The sequence below is a fragment of the Cantharellus anzutake genome, assembly GCF_015039405.1.
Source record: "Cantharellus anzutake strain C23 chromosome Unknown EI90scaffold_67, whole genome shotgun sequence".
NCBI classification, from domain to species: Eukaryota; Fungi; Basidiomycota; class Agaricomycetes; order Cantharellales; family Hydnaceae; genus Cantharellus; species Cantharellus anzutake.
In genome coordinates this window covers 346,076-362,858 of record NW_024067017.1, presented here as the reverse complement: position 1 = coordinate 362,858, position 16,783 = coordinate 346,076, and the positions used below count along the sequence as shown (strand labels likewise).

The following is a 16,783-nucleotide window of genomic DNA, read 5'->3' as shown; positions in this document are numbered from 1 at the left end:
GTGGGTAAGGAGATGAGAAGGAAGCTAACTTCTCATCTTCCCACAGTGGCCACAATATCAGCAAAACTTCCGGGGATACCTGGAAGTCACATGAAGGGGTAGGAACCGGGTCCGGAGCATGCGGCGCGCGGAGCGTGCGTGCATGTGGGAAGCACAGCGGGTGGATGCGGGTCCGGATGCGGGTCCGGGTCCGGGCTAGTCAGGGTGTGTGCCCTGACACATACACAGAATATTGCTCATTTCCAACCTTCTCTGTCACTTGTTCGGACCCTACAGAACATAGTAAACCACAAAATGAACAGTGCATCGTTCCTGTGGTCCCAAACACATGATGTCATTCACTTCTGACCTTCCATCGATTGATCAGACTCTAACGAACTCAGATTAGCTCGACCTTGGATGGCGACTCAAAAAATCTGCATAGCCCTTTGTGCAACACCACTCTGGTCACAATGGCTAGGACTTTGCTCCTTGTTTCTTACCCAACAATCCCCTGCCCCTGAGTATCGGCTACATCAAGATACAGTGGAAGCTATCCAACATATTGTTTCCCAGTATGAGTGACTTGATCTTGTCTCTTGCTTCATTTTCTGACCTCCCCCTTCCCATCTGCTCCTCTTCCTCCTTTTTTTTCTCACTTGTACATCCAAATACGAAAGCCATTTTCGATTGCTGGTCTGCATGTGATGGAGTATATAGTGGACTACTCTGTACAAAAGATATTTGATGCATTGTGACTGCCATCTTACCAGGATGCCATGACATTGAGATTGAGGATTGCAATCGATACAGTGACTTCGATGATGATGGCTGGGTCAGTAGGTTGGGAAAACAATCCACCTTGCCTCCCAAGCTCCTTAGTGCCCAACAATATTTGTGAGGGAGTATGAATTCCTTCCCATGAACTCACTGTGGTACCAAGTAGCTTGACTGTCACATTACAAGATTTGTATCTGAATGACTTGTCTCACAAGCTAACTTATGGATGTGCAACCTCCTCTCCATTCTCCTCTCCACCCAAACTCATGGTTGAATCTGACTTCTAACTGATCTACCCAGCCTTGTGGGCCAAAGTCTAACTCCCAGGTCAAAAGCAGCGTATCAGTCCAAGATTCATTTGTAACTAACTGTTTCCAACACCATGGCTGTGCTACCAAGTAGCTCAATTAGCACAATACTGTACCTGCATGACCAATTACCTGCTGAGGTTCCAAGTGTGACACAAAATAGTCAACCGGCTTCTCCTTGTGATGTGTGACAAGCAACCGGAAGAGGTGGCAAGGTTGGTGTGACACCAGCCACAGTGGTGCTGGAAATGTCCAACTGGCAAATTTTTGTGTTGGTACATTTTACACCAAAAAAACTACTTCCTTGCAGATGGCTTTTGTTTTCATTGAATTTAATTCGATTTCACACAGCCACTTAGGTGCCAAAAAAAAAATGGTGTGACAAGGATCATTCAATTTGACACCACACTCACCAACCTGACAACCACTCTGGCCATCAGCAACATGTTGTCACATGCTGCTTTGTGGGGGGGGATCAAGGAGTCCAATGGCCCCAAGAAGGTGATAGAGAATGCCCTTCTCAATGTCATATTCTCAGTTTCACAAATGGGATTAATCTCACAAGAAGACCTCGATGCCTTCCACAGTGCATGGAGTGTAGCATTGCCATATATCCCATTTCCCCCCCCCCCCCCAACGATCCCAGTGAGGAAGCGATGGAAGTTGACAGGACAGAGACAAGTGGGACCCAAGGGTCCACTGAACCTGCCTCCAACACTCCTGCTGCTCCCACTGGTTCTCCCTCTCATGGCCCTCCCACTACTGGCAGCACTTCTGCCACTCCCACTCCCACGAAGACTCCCCAGAAGACTCCAGGGAAGAAACGTTGCCCTAAGGATTCCCTTGCTTATCCCTCACCATCATCTGCTTCAAAACAGCAATGAACCTTGTGCCTCAGAAAGCACCCATTCAGGAAATCCCCATGACAAAGGAGGAAACAATCAACTTCTCCTTGTCTGATGATGATAGTGAATCCTTCCCAGCCCTTTCTGCCATCACGTCACTATACACAGGCTCCAACACTGCAGCCAACCCCAACATGGACACTGATGCCCCTCCACCAATATCCAAGGTAAGTTGTTTTTCAACATCCATCAAACACATTGCTGACATTTCTGTGGACCCTCTCTTTCATGGGGCTGCATGTCATCACCATTGTTGATGGCAAGGGCTCCTTTCAAGAAATGACTTTCTGCTTTCCTCATACAGACAACTCAGTAATTGCCTCAATTTCCTTCTTATATTCACCACTGATTATCGGAGCGCAGGCCTCATTGGATGCTCTGAACAAGTACCTCCAGTCACTGCAGTTCGATTGCTATGAGATGCCCTGTGTGATGGAGGTGGAGACCACCTTGGCAATGATGCCAAGGGACTTCCAGAGTCAGGTCAATGAGGGTCTGGTGGTCCTTGTAGGTCCACCAGGGTCTACCACATTTAATATCCCTACGCTCTATCGCCTTGTGGTGTTTTCATCTGATGTGGAGTGCATTGGTAAGTTCCATTTGGCCTCATTTTGCTGTACTCACCAAGTGGCCCTAGACTCAGATATGCTTGTATTGGGAGAAGATGAAAAGACTCTGACAATGACAGCAAAAGAAGCTGCCAAAGAGATGTGTTGTTGGAACATCCCAGCCTCTGATTGTGACCACTGCCTCACGGTACACCCATGCATACCAAGAGGTAGAGAAGTATGTGACTTTGCTTTGATACATATCTCAGCGCCTTTCTGACCCTGACATGACTCCAGGCTCCTTAATGCACAAAAAGTTGTGCTGGCCAACTTCCCTGACCATCACTTCACTGGTGATGTTCATGCCTGGCAAGGTCCTTTGATCTCTGCCATGGGGTTGATACAACCACCTTTGCAGAATCCCAACAGTGTTGGGATTAGCTTGCACTGTGTCATGGGGCATGTCGTATTTTTCCTTCCCATCCTACAAGCCAGTCAGCACTTGATCATGGCTTTCAATGACATGGAGACATCTACATCTCTGGGGTTCGAGTACCTTTACCACCCACCCCACACCTTCACATCCATTGTTCTCTTGCCTTGTCAAACCATGTAAGTAACATTGCCACCATCTCTTGTCAGTGTCAACTTTGAACACCATTCCTTAGGATCTTTCCACCAGGGCAGGTTTATGCATACACAACAGTTTCTCTGGAAGGTGATACAGTCAGCCCGGGAGCCATTCTGAATGGCTTGTTCTGTCTGGCTGCTGGATGCATGAAGTGCTCATGGTTCTCAAGCTGGTTTGGCAGGCTGTACATGCCTTGACCTCTACTCCACTGAAACAGGTCCTTCACTCCCCAGACATCCTCACTGCATGTTGGCCTTGATGATGATGATGTTCATTGGGGCTCATGAACACAACACCCTCCAAATGGCTCAAGCTTTATGTTGTCATTGCAAAGAGCAGGAACCAAACACCTTTGACGTTCTCCTGGAGGAGTTTTCTGACCTCAAGATCGCGAATTGTGCATGGAATCCTGAAGAGATGGATGCACAAGAGCATGAGGAATGCTGTACAAAGAGTATCTCCTTTCGCAAGAACATGTTGGAAGCGATCAAACACATTGTTCCTGAGCCTGGGGATGAGTAAAGCTTTCTTTCCCTTCCGACTTCCCCTCCCCCACTACATTCTTTTTACAGCTGTTTCTTCTTTCATTTTTTTCTTACATGTACACATGTTTGAATCCTATGAAATTTGTGACAGAACACCAAATCCACAGATTCTTGCCATGATGTGGAGTTGGGTTATAGGGTGATTTTTTGGACTTGGATGCTCAATTCTGTTTTTTGGATGCTTGACCTTTGGGATGTTGGGAGTTGGAGTGGGGACTGGATGCTGGACTCTGGAGGCTGGAAGCTGGATGGATGCTGGGTCTGACTGCCACCTAAGGAGAAGTGCTGACACTGTCGGCACTTTGGATGCTAGGTCTGACCTCAATATGTTTTCTTCCATCCTAGTAGCCCTACTAGGTTTCTATAAAAGGAAATTTCCCTTTATGGGATTGTAGTGTGAAGTCTCTGGGATAATGTGTATCTCCAAAACCTTGCCTTGCACTCAAGTTTTATCCACAAACAAAATGTCTTGATCCACTCAATACATCTCCATAGCCACTTGGAGTTCTTCCATGGTCTCAAGATTACATTTGCCAAGTTTCTCATAGACAAAGGTTTGAAAGATGTGGTAGAACCCAAGGGGGCATGGAATGGTTAGATACTTGAGGGATAGTTGTAGGAGTTGGGTAGTTGACCCCAAACATGATGTGGTCCACTGTACCATGGTGTCAGGGCACCACACCTGACCATATAGCCCTGGAATCCCCTGAATTGTGGTACCTTGGGTCCCTTCAAGATCTGACAGCTGCCTATGGAGAAAGTGAGAAGCTAAGTGGTACTGAGTACCTGCTTTATGGCTTTTATCAGCAGATACTGGGGATCATCACAGCACATCCATTCACCCCAAGGCTCCTTCATCCATCCACAACAATGGTTGAAACTGATCACAAACACCTGATTTTAGATTGTACTTTGGTATTGTTACCACATTGGCATACCAACAAATGGTGATTGAGATTAAGAAAAACCATATTGATAGTTTGTTTTCCCCCTTCAGACATTTGTGTGTAAATTTGATGATGGGTTCACAGATTTTACTCCCTATGTTTAGCTCACCCTGCCTATTGCTTTTGAGGTCCCAGACATCATGAGTCTCATCTTCCTCAGGTCATCTGCCAGGCTTTCATGGCATTCCATGCTAGCAAGTAATGTATCATACCCTATTTGTTGGGGCACACTTTTCTCTGTTCTGGTTTACACTGCCAAAGAATCTATGACAACCCCCCCCCCCCAAGAGATGGATAGCATTCCTGTATCCTAGCTCCTCCCCTGTGACTGCGTCCAACTTCTCATTTTTTCCCAACCTGCCCTCAATGGCCATGTAATATTTGGGACCTTGGTGAGTGGATGCAGAGCCTGATGTATGTTATATTCTCAAGGTGATGTTGAACAGAGATAGTTGAGGCAGAGAAGACTTGGGCAATCTTCTCAGTGAACTTTTGTGATTCCTTTGTGGATTCTCCAGTGTCTGCCTGAAGTCTGGAAACTCCATGCTATCATGTTGATCAGGGGCCAAGAAAGCTGTTATGATCAGCAAGGTAGATGAAAAATGAAAGAATTCTCACTATTCTGCATTCTTGAGGCCCAACTCCTGAGGAAGCTTGTGGGGGCATACTCATTGAACCAAGGGATCCCCTTCATAAGCTTCATAGCTGTAATCATGGGCTTTGATCAAGTAACAACTCTGAGAGGGGTGCAAGATGTGCAAGATGATTTCCCAGCATCTGCTGCCCCAAAGCCTACATATTGCAATCCAAATGAATAAAGAAGTCACCACTGCTCCACCATCCATTCCCTCCAACTGGCCACCCATGTTTAGCCCAGTTTCAATATTGTCAAGGTCTATTTGGCTGTGTCAGTGAGATGTAGGGTTTGGGGTTCAACTCTGCTCCATCTTCATCACTGTCAGAGGCACTGTGTTATGGAAATGGGAAATTTCCCAATTTAGACTCTTATGGGCACCCAAATCACATGATATGTAAATAAATAGAAGTTATCCAACTATTACCATTGAAAACCCATTTGTTAAACTATCTGTTAAACTCCATGTTACAACATCTATAACAACATCTGTAACCTCCTATGAACCCTCTTCCCCAACCTTTCCCCTTTCCTGTGCCTCGAACGGACGAAAATGGGCGCCTCCGGCCCCATTTTTGTAACATTGGTGCCCCAACCCCAGTCGCATCCAGGAATCCGGAAATGCGACCTTCTGTGCAGGGAATCAGTCAGACTAACCCAACTAGTGGGCTCTCAATGGACCGTTATTTGGTCTATTTGAGGGACGCTTTGGAACGGTTTTCGAGTCCGTCATACTCGTTCCCGCACGCCCCTCTCACCCTCCTGATGGATTGGAGGGAGTTGACCACAAATACCGTGGAGCTCGACCTCCTCCACGACCTGTCAGGATGCCCCATCGCCTGCCGCATCGCTAATAAGCGCCGCAGTCAATTAGCCGCGATTCTTCAAGCGATTCGCGATTTTATCTGGATAGCAAGGGAGTTTGGAGCTGTGCCAGCCAAATTCGAGGTGGACCCGCTTGGAGACATATGGGCAGCTCTGGCAGACGGTTCTGAGCTGCGTATTTTCTATTTTTCTTGGATTCTTTTGGCTAGGAATCTAGCTGATTTCTATTTACATTTCAAACGGGTCAAAGAGGCCGTTGCCTCGTATTTGCTCGAAATGGGGCCTCCTAGCGCGGTTCTGACGCGCTCCCAGCCCACTCCAGCCAGTTTCCCTCCCAAATCGCCCACTCCAACACCATCCAAACCCCCGATTTCGCGTCAGCTTCATGCAATCACGCGTCCGCTTGCGCAGACGTGTCTGGCTCATGAACTGGTCGATTTTGGGTCAAAATCGACACTCAAACCGGCGATTTCGTCGCGTTTGGTCGTTCCAACTCCCCTCCCAGCCCCTCAGCGCCCTTCAACGCCATCGCATGTGCCAGATTCGACGGAAACGCCGATTTCGACGCGCTTACCGCTTCCCCCTCCTTGCCCGGACATTCCACCACCAATTCCTTGGCATACCCGGCCCATTTCCACGCGATCCTCACCCTCTCCAGTCCCCCCACTCACTGTGTCGTCCCTGGAAGCACCAGGTCCCTGCTGTGTCACTTCCACCGCTTCTCCTGCTCTTCCCACTCCGACACTTTCTCTTTCTCTACCGCCTCCGACAATTCCACTCCAACAACCACTCCCCCACTATTCCTCCCCACTTCCTTCAGTGCGGCCTCCTCTCCACCGCACTCCAACACCTTTGGGTTGGCTCTGCTCTGCTATTTGTAGTGCGGACTCGACCCAGCTCCGAGTCCATTCTGGGGCACCTTTGCTGCCTCCCCTAAAGCTTTTGGGGCCTGTGCGACCACCTGGTGAACCACCTCCCTGTGGGATCATAGGAGTTGGGGGGCTGAGGCCACTTTTATTTTATTTTCTTATAATTTCTTATACTTTTATGTTTTATTTCATAATTTAAACCTCATGCCAAGCTTTCCCACTGGGTTTTGGTGCTGGCTGAGGGAATTTTTCTATATTGTGAGACTTCTCACAACCTTTCTCTTCTCTTCTTTTTGTTTTTGTTTTTAGTTTTTGGGTGGGCTATTGGTGTTCTGTGCAGAGACCCATAAGAGTCTGGGGGGCGATGTTATGGAAATGGGAAATTTCCCAATTTAGACTCTTATGGGCCCTGCACACACCCAAATCACATGATATGTAAATAAATAGAGGTTATCCAACTATTACCATTGAAAACCCATTTGTTAAACTATCTGTTAAACTCCATGTTACAACATCTATAACAACATCTGTAACTTCTTATGAACCCTCTTCCCCAACCTTTCCCCTTTCCTGTGCCTCGAACGGACGAAAATGGGCGCCTCTGGCCCCATTTTTGTAACACACTGTCTTAAGTTTCCATCAATGATATGGATTACTTGAAGGTCTTGAACCCTCTGCTTGGTTGCTTGAGGACCCTGAGGAAGGCAGGGTTGAAGCAAAGAGTCCAGGGGAGCTAGGGGCAGATGAAATCAGAGATAAACCAGTCACAGATGTTGACATCATGGCATCAGTGTTCCCAAAAATGGGGTTGAAATCAGTGGCTGATGAGGAAGATGGGAGTCTTGGAGGCACATCTCCAGACAGCTACTCTCATTGGCTGATGCAAATTATCCACCTCTTCCTGAGTAGCCACAGGGTCAGAGAGGTTGGCCACACACTCTGGAATTTGCATGCAAAGACAGTGTAGTTGTTACAGGAATGGGTTCTGGGGAACCCAACCTGAACCATTTGGCTCACTAATGGAGGTGGCTGCATAGCCATCAGAGGGAGAGCAGAATGGGAAGTACAACCTGTCGGTTGGCCAATGGTAACTTGGTGCTCCTGGGAGCGTACCGGTAGCGAGTATGATGTGGGCTCCTTGAGGGAGCCACTTGGCTGTCTGCTAATGGGGACTTGGCGCTCATGGGAGTGTACCGGTAGCGGAAGTTGTTTGGGAAAGCAGGCTGGTGGACCAGTGCACAGTAGTGGGTGACCGTGGGAAGTGGGACCCATGGGTGTGTGGCCAGGCATCCTGGAGCTGCCTGGACCATATCCCTCTCCTAAGGAGGTGGGATAGGTTACAGTTCCTGATAGGGAACTTCTGGTTGGATAGGAGTGACCACTCAACCACTGTCAGGGCATGCCGCCGTTGCCGCCGCTGCCACCTCCTTTCCTTTCGTCTCACCCTCTCTTTCTCTCTTCTTTCCCTCTTCTCTTTTTCTATCTTTATACAGACGATCTCTCTCTTCTTTCCTACACTTGTAGCACGGACGCGCCTGACGCTGAGCACCCCGTAGGGGCACCACCATGCTGGACGTGCCACGCACTCCTACTTGTACTTCCCCTCCAACACTCGGGATCGACCGCGGAGCCACCCGTGGTAACCCAGCTTCGTCCGAAGGTGACATGGCACTCCCACGTGACCCGTTCACACATGTATATAAACTAAGCCGAAGCAGGACCGAAGAAGTAACCTTCTTCTCATTTCCCGCTTCAGGCAAGTACCCTAGTTTAGTCTAGCTTCCCACCCTAATAACAATACATTTCCCACTTCAGCCTAAGAAGCCACACAGGGATGTAAGCCTGAGTAAGGGCTATCCACTATACGGTCTCACTGCCCCACTGCCGTCCGGGCCGCTAGCGCCGAGCGTTACGCTGCTACCTCTGCCTTCCTCGAGCCGTCCCTGACAACCACCTGGTGGACTGGTGGGAGTGGGCAGCAGGAGGTTGGGCGTGGGAATGCCCTCCTTGTTGTGGTTTTGTCATGGAGAGGATGAATAAGAAGGTGGACATGGTTCCAGGGTTACAGGTTGAGTTTACAGTGGTGGCACAATGGTGAGGATGTTACAATCATGGTACAAGGTTTGTGGGTTATGTATTCGATAATGAGAAAACATCTCAGCAATTACCATACATGTCATATGACTTGTATCTATCTAATATAAATGTTATAATGGCCAAAGGAAGTCCCTTGGAAATCAACAAATCCCCCAGCCAGCACCAAAACCCAGTGGGAAAGCTTGGCATGGGGTTTGGCAGAGAATGAAGTGAGAAGAAGTAAGAAACATCTTACCTGTGTGCCTGGTTGCCTGTCATGGACCATAAGATTCTTCATTTCCATAACAGTAGTCCTTGGGATAGAGCCTGCTGTATTGGCAAATGATGTGCTGTCTCAGCAATGCCTTCTCCACTGGCATACATAATCGCCATAAACATGGCAGAGAAGACTTCCTCAGTTGGTGGGTTACCCACCAATGAATAGCCAGAGGAAAGATGTTGACAAGAGTCCATCACAAATGCCAAGAGCATTGCTGTGCTCATTTCACAACTATACATCTCACCATCCTGCTGCAATTGCTGATGGCAATCCACCCAGCTGGAATGAAGAGATCAGGTCATGCAGTGGGGGAGAGAAAGAATGAAGTGTCCATAAGCCCCCTATGCATGGGTCCCAACCTTCCTCTCGTTTTGACAGTGTAAAAGTGGATTTGGCCAGGAGCCATGATGCTAGAACATACCATCAATACTGTTGGAAGATCATCAGAGGAACAACCTACAGAGTTTGCCCTGGGGAGAGGATAAAGTGGCTATACTTGTGAGGGGGGTGGAAGAGGTACTCAAACCTGATTGCACTGTCAGATCTGATGTCATTGAACCTCACAATCAAGGGTTGGGACATGTTGATCAGGAAGAATAGTAGTTTGTGTCCCACCTTGCAATGTAGAACAGTGCCTACACTGTGGGGATCTTGATGTATAGCTGTGAAGGATCCTGTGGCAGCAAGCATAGGAGACCTCCAAGCAGCATAATCTTCAGGGACACTGCAACCTTCCAAGTATTGGAACATGACACTGTCTGGAGTGTCAAGGAGACTGAAAATGAAACAAAAAAAATTGAGGTACAATGTGGAAAGTGTGAAAAGAGCTAATGTGGAACATGAACACTTCCCTTGAGATGGTGCAGCACCAATGGTTTTGAAGTCTGCCAATCAGAGATTCCACTGAGAACTCAATCCAAGGGTTCTCAGGTCAGCTGGTTGTCATCACCAGATCCAGACATTTCAGAATCTGGAGAATGATTTCCATATGAGCCCAGCATATGTGAAAAAAAAAGCAAATCTGACTCACCAAGGCACTGGACTTGGCCAGTCTTGCTCAACAGGGAGCAAAGACAGTGATCATCCAGAGGGTTGCAATGTGGAGGGCCCACAACCAGAACCAGTCCCGTTCACCAAGGATTGGAAGTCCTCTGAAGACAGAGCATTATTGTCAGGGCAATAGCCCCAAACCCTGAGCCATATGTAATTACGATGTACATATAGTCACATGGGTAAGTGGAAACTTCTGGTGAACCGCTTACACACACTGTAATATACACACCATCGTATCACTTACAGCCTCATGTGCTGGGAATCCCCCACTGAGACCTCACACTTTTTTAAGTGTATGAGGTGTGTTTTACAACACAACCCACAAAAACTATCACATTGCATTATGTCAGAGACCAGATTCGAGACGAAGGAGTGTCTATAACGGAGGGCTTCGGCCTCAGCGACTTCTGCCAAGAGCGCTGTGCCTAGTGACACGTCCGTGCCCTAACTTACTGACTGGCAATTAGAACCTAGGGGGGTAACTCTAGTTGATTTTTCTACTGGGGCGTAACCTATGTACAAGTGGGATATATATATGGTTACAGTGGGGACGGGTCCGCAATTGGCGGAACCGAACGGAGCGGAGCTAACGGGGTTTAACCATTAGCTGACTGAATATTACCGACGAGTCGGTTTGCGGGGTTAGCGGAAAGGCAGGCGATAACCCAGAAACGGAAAGGAGGGATAGGCCCAAAGGTGGGCTCTGCAGGGCAGGCGAGTGTATTGCCCAGCGGAGGCAGGGGTGTGCTAGCGGACGTCAGAGCTGTCCGGAAGTCTTCGGGGCTCCATACTTAGGGAGGCGTAGGTAATAAATTGAAATGAGGGGGTGGTGACCATCGAGGGGTACCGAGAGGATTGCGGAATATGGGGGCTCTGAGGTTGGTGAGGGAGGAGCAGAGTTGGAACGGAGGGATCGGAGGGACCGGAAGTCGATGGCCGGGAATGGATATGACACATTAACAACCTGACTTGTTAGTGCCAATGGTGCCAAAACATGCCTGCAAGGGCAAGGTTGCATCTGCAGCGATGATAAAGAAAAACAAGCAGTTTATAAAGAAACCACAATCTCCCATTATGGGAGATTCAAAGCAACAGCCATCTGTCAGGGACATGTCCAGGGTGGAGGGGGCCCGGATGTAGCGCCCGGCAGAGGGACCCTCTCGGGGAACGAAGCAGGCGTGCATACTGACAGGCCCGATCTGGGACTGTAGTCCCTGGCCACTTAGACTGAAGTGGAAAACGTGAGAAAAGGTTACTTCTTCAGTTCCCACTTCAGGTACATTTATGTACATGCGGCTTGGGTCACATGATGGGTGCCATGTCATCTACGGAGAGAGCCACAGCCATCTGGGTATCCCTGCAGGGGATCCCGAGGGCATCCGCTGCAGGTGTGCGTGCTAGGCGTAGTGGGAAGTCATCCGGGTGTCCAAGCCAGATGGGTCAACAGTACAATGATACAAGGGAAGGTGGTCCGTGTAAATAGAAAGAATAAACAGAAAGGGAGAATGAAATAAAGGAGAAAGAGAAAAGAGGGAAAAGGGAGGAAAGGGAGGAAGGGGAAGAGGGAGGAAGGAGGAAGGAGGAAGGATGGGTAGCAGGGAGCGGGTCAGGTGGAACCAGGTCAGGTGGGTGTGCCCTGACACCATCATCAGATGACGATGAGGATCAACATGATCCAGAAAGAGCAACCACCTCAGGGCTGGTCCCTGAAGGTTTTAAAAACTTATGTGGAGTAAGTGTGGGGCCCAATACCCCTAGAACCCCATGCCACATTGATCTCACCCAAGTTGGGGAAGATCTCTCACCTCCAGAGGAGGTGATCGACTTGCACAATAAATGCATAGTGCCAAACAATCAGCCCGAAAAGCTGATTGGATACAGTCACAGGAAACTCCAGGGCCCCACTATCCCCTGGAGTCTTCCCCCATTTCCGCAAGTCAAGCCCCAAAGGCAGACAAAGGGAAACAGAGGGAAGAACCTCCACATTGACTATCTGAAAAACTACTGGACTTGTTCCAGGTCCCATCTGAATGGAGGATGGGAAACAAAGAACAACTTCTTCTCAGGCTAAAGGCCTGAGAAGGCACAAAGAAACACCCTGAGAGCAGGATCTCTCTGAGCACAGCAGCTCAGAGAGAACTTCTGCTGTTTACACTACCCCATGCCATGCCAGACAAGGCAAGGTCACCAACCTCGGAGGAGGTCCCCGAGATCATGGAGAGAAGGTGAACCAAAATGAGGGAGTTCGCTGAGGAAGCCTTACTGAAAAGTAAGGAAAAACCAGCAAACAGACCCCTCCATGAAAAGGAAGCACCCTCTGTGACAGCCTTGCCTAAACAAAGCAAGCATAGAGTCTTTATGCCAAGAACCCCTTCTGGAACCCCCAGAAGCGGCAATGTTAACTGGGGAGAGTCACTACTCACCCAGCCAAACTTCCTCCTGGAAAACCAGGAATCATGCATAATAAACACGATAAACTCAATCCAAAAAAAGATCGAGGAAACAAGCCATAATAGCATGGCTCATCTAGAGATAACTCTAGAAAGAATGGCCAATGCAATTGATGTGTTGACGGATTGGCCAAGCTTGTGAGGCATTGTTTACAGAGGGGTCAGTTTTTTTTTTGTGGGAATATACCATGTGAAAGTGCAATCCCACCCCCCATGGCCACCCTGTGAGAAATGGCCACCCTGTGGGATCCATGCAACATCAGATCCAGATGTATATCTCATCCATGCAATGTGTGTGCCACAAAATATTGCGGCAACACTTGCAGTGTTGTATGTTAATAAATAATAATCATTTAAACTATATATTTATTAACTTTGAGGGAAACTTAGGCTCTATGTAGCCTTTTAACCTTATCAACATAAGAGTGATATTGTGGCTGTGCTACATACATGCACTGTAGGCAGGATAACCTACTATACTCTACACTGCTGGTATTTTTGCAGTTTACATTCCTTATGGGTTCCTTGCATGTAAAGATCACCTCCCAATGCCCATGGAGCATAAAAACAATTTATTCCATTTTATAACAGAGTACAGTTATGCATAACATGCTGGTACTGAATTGGTTCAGCCCAAAAACTATGCTTGGCACTGCTGACCACTGAGAGACAATCAAGGGCTCAAAAAATAGAGAAAAATGATAAACATGGATTCCCCAAATTTCATCCAGATTGACCCAGCTGTTGTGGAGCAATGGTGGTGACAATTTCTCATCTTACTCTAAGGTTCCACACAATGTCAAAAGGCACATGAGGGTGGCAGTGTTGAAAGTCCCATGTGGTGGAGCCGAGATCCATACTTCAGGAGACCACAAAACTGGTTTTTGGCCCAAAATGGAAATCGCAAGCTGTACAGAAGTAAACAAACAACCAAAATGCATTCTGGAGTGCTCAGAAAAATCACAAAGGATGTGTATGAAGATTCAATTGACATGGGGACTCTCATGGACACTTTCCAGGATGCCTAACTGTTATGGAAATGGGAATTTCCCATTTTAGACTCTTATGGGTTCTGTATCACATGATTTGTATAGTAATTAAGTTTAACCAATCAATAAACAACCAAAAACCCGCTGTGCTAACATCTGTTACAACTAATGTTAAACTGCCTGTGATAACATCTGTATAACCATATGAACCCCATTTCCCAACCTTTCCCTCTTCCTGCGCTAAGGATGGACGAAAATGGGCGCCTCCAGCCCCATTTTTGTAACATTGGTGCCCCAACCCTGGTTGCATCCAGGAATCCGGATATGCGACACTCTACGCAGGACCAGACACCCTGGACCCTCGCGCTGAGGCCCCCAGACAATTGCCAGAAGGTGATTTCTCTTCTGCAGCAAGTTCTGGAGGAGTTCTCTAGTGGAACACTTCCAGACATGCGCGCACCGCTGGATTTGCTGTTGGAATGGAGACAGTTAACCCTGGAGACGATTGGGATGGAATGCAAGTATCACCAGGCCACTGGAACACTCCTATATCGCCTCGTACGCCTGCGCCGCCACCAAATGCGCTTCATTGTCCAAGAAGCGCGGAATTTCACTCAGGTAGCAGCAGCACTGGGATTCATGCCGTGCAATTTTGAGGTGGGCCCCTGGGGCGATTGTAGCTTAATACTGGGTGGATCTCAGCTGAGTAGCTCGCGTATAGCCTGGAATTTTCTGGTTAGGCGACTGGCTGATTTTTATTTACATTTCAAACGCGTCAAAGAGGCCATTGCCTCATATTCGCTGGAAATGCAGCCATCCAGCGCTATTCCGATGCGCTCCCAGCCACTCCCAGCCACTTCCCTCCTCCAAACCCCCATTCCAACACCATCCAACACCCCAATTTTGCGTCAGGCTCATGCAATCGCATGCCCGCTTGTGCAGACGCATCTGGTTCATGAACCAACCGAATTTGGGTCAAAATCGACGTGCAAACACGCGATTTCTTTGCATTTGGACGCCCCAGTGCCCCCTCCAGTCCCCCAGCACATGTCAAAAGCGGCAGACGCGTCAAATTCGACGCGAACGCCGGGTCCAACGCCCCCGCTTCCCCTCCTTTCGCACCCAGCTGCTCCACCACCGATTCCCTGGCATTCCCAGCCCATTTCCATGTGCCCTTCGCCCTCTCCAGTTCCCCCAATCGCTGTGCCGCCCCCAGAAGCGCCGCATCCCATTTCCATTTCACCTTCCACTTCCACTCTGACTCTCCCCACTCCAACACCTCCTCTACCAACTCCCATAATCCCTCACCCCCATCATTCTCTCCCATCTCCTTCAGTGCGGCCACTTCTCCACCGCACTCCAACCTCTTTGGGTCTGCTCTACTCTGCTATTTGCAGTGCGGACCCAACTCAGCCCCAAGTCCATTCTGGGGCACCCATATGGCCTCCCCCAAATTGTCTGCGGCCTCTGAGACCTCCTGGTGAGCCACCGCCTTGTGGGATCATGAGAGTCTGGGGGGCCAAGGGGCCTTTTATTTTATTTTCTTATAATTTATCATACTTTTATGTTTTATTTCATAATTGAAACCTCATGCCAAGCTTTCCCACTGGGTTTTGGTGCTGGCTGAGGGACTTTTTCTTTATTGTGAGACTTCTCACAACCTTTCCTTTATTTTATTTCTTTCAATTTGGGGACTGTTGCACAGAATCCCATAAGAGTCTGGGGGGCGATGTTATGGAAATGGGAATTTCCCATTTTAGACTCTTATGGGTTCTGTATCACATGATTTGTATAGTAATTAAGTTTAACCAATCAATAATCAACCAAAAACCTGAGAGTAATGTCTCTGTGAAAACATCTATAACAACACCTGCCATATCTATTGTAAAATCATATGAGCTCAACTTCTACCCTTTTCCACTTTCCTGTGCCAAGAACGGACGAAAATGGGCGCCTCCGGCCCCATTTTTGTAACACTAACCCTGTGCATGGGCCAATTTCATGATTCTCATGCCCACCACTCAGTCAAATCTCAACCATTTGGGACAAATTTGGTATTGGGAGAAAGCTACAAACCCTGGGAATCAAATGGAGAGGTCGGGAAGAGATGCTACAGGTAGGAGGAGATGGATGAGTGTGGTGTGATGATGGAAATTGGTGGAGGATGGCAATTCTTAGCAGATATGGCCCACTTATCACTCCTGTTTTCTTTTATTGAACTTCCACATCAACTGTTGGACTTATCAGCCATACATAACTGTCTACATGGTGCTCATAACAACAATCTTTTGTTTTATATTTTCTTTTCATTTGTTTTTCCACATTATTGCCATTCCATGTGTTTAAAAGCCCTGTACACCTAGGAATGGAAAGAGGACCTCCCTTTTGACTACAAAAGAGACTGTAGTGCTGAGAGATCCAAGTAGAAAAGAAACCCTAAGCTTGACTCCCTGAGTGTTGTCAGGGCACGCCACTCCGCTCCACGCTGCACCCTCCTGCTCCTCCTCTTTCCTTTCCCTTTCTTCTCTCTTTCTTTCTTTCTTTCTTTCTTTCTGTATATGGATGACCTCTCCTCTTACCTGTGTAGCACGGATGCATCTGATGCTGAGTACTCCATGTGGGTACCGTGCCACTGGATACGCTGTGCACCCTCACTTGTACCTCTCTCCTCTAACACTCAGGATTACCCATGGAGCCACCTGCAATCACCTGGCTCTGCCCAGGCTGACATGGCACCCCCACATGACCCGTTCCTGCCTGTATATAAACTGAGCCAAAGCAGAACTGAAGTAGCCTTCTTCTCATTACTGCTTCAGGCAAGTACCTTAGTCTAGCTTAGTTCAGTTTGGCCTTTCATTCTAATAACAACCATTACTGCTTCAGCCTAAGAAGCCAGACAGGGATGCGAGCCTGAGTGAGGGCCACTCACCATACATTCCCGTTACTCCACCACCACCTAGGCAG

At 48.1% G+C, this 16,783-nt stretch overlaps 1 protein-coding gene across 1 annotated transcript; it reads left to right on the top strand.

Moving 5' to 3' along the window:
* Positions 1 to 1,250: 1,250 nt before the first annotated feature.
* On the top strand, positions 1,251 to 3,699 carry EI90DRAFT_3246409 (uncharacterized protein; the record flags this gene model as incomplete). Its single annotated transcript, XM_039066563.1, has 10 exons — positions 1,251 to 1,282; positions 1,427 to 1,568; positions 1,655 to 1,892; positions 1,946 to 2,139; positions 2,336 to 2,561; positions 2,610 to 2,623; positions 2,661 to 2,758; positions 2,818 to 3,132; positions 3,189 to 3,238; positions 3,486 to 3,699. The coding sequence occupies 10 exons, from the start codon at positions 1,251 to 1,253 to the stop codon at positions 3,671 to 3,673; spliced, it is 1,497 nt and encodes a 498-aa protein (XP_038911092.1). The 3' UTR covers positions 3,674 to 3,699.
* Positions 3,700 to 16,783: the final 13,084 nt, after the last annotated feature.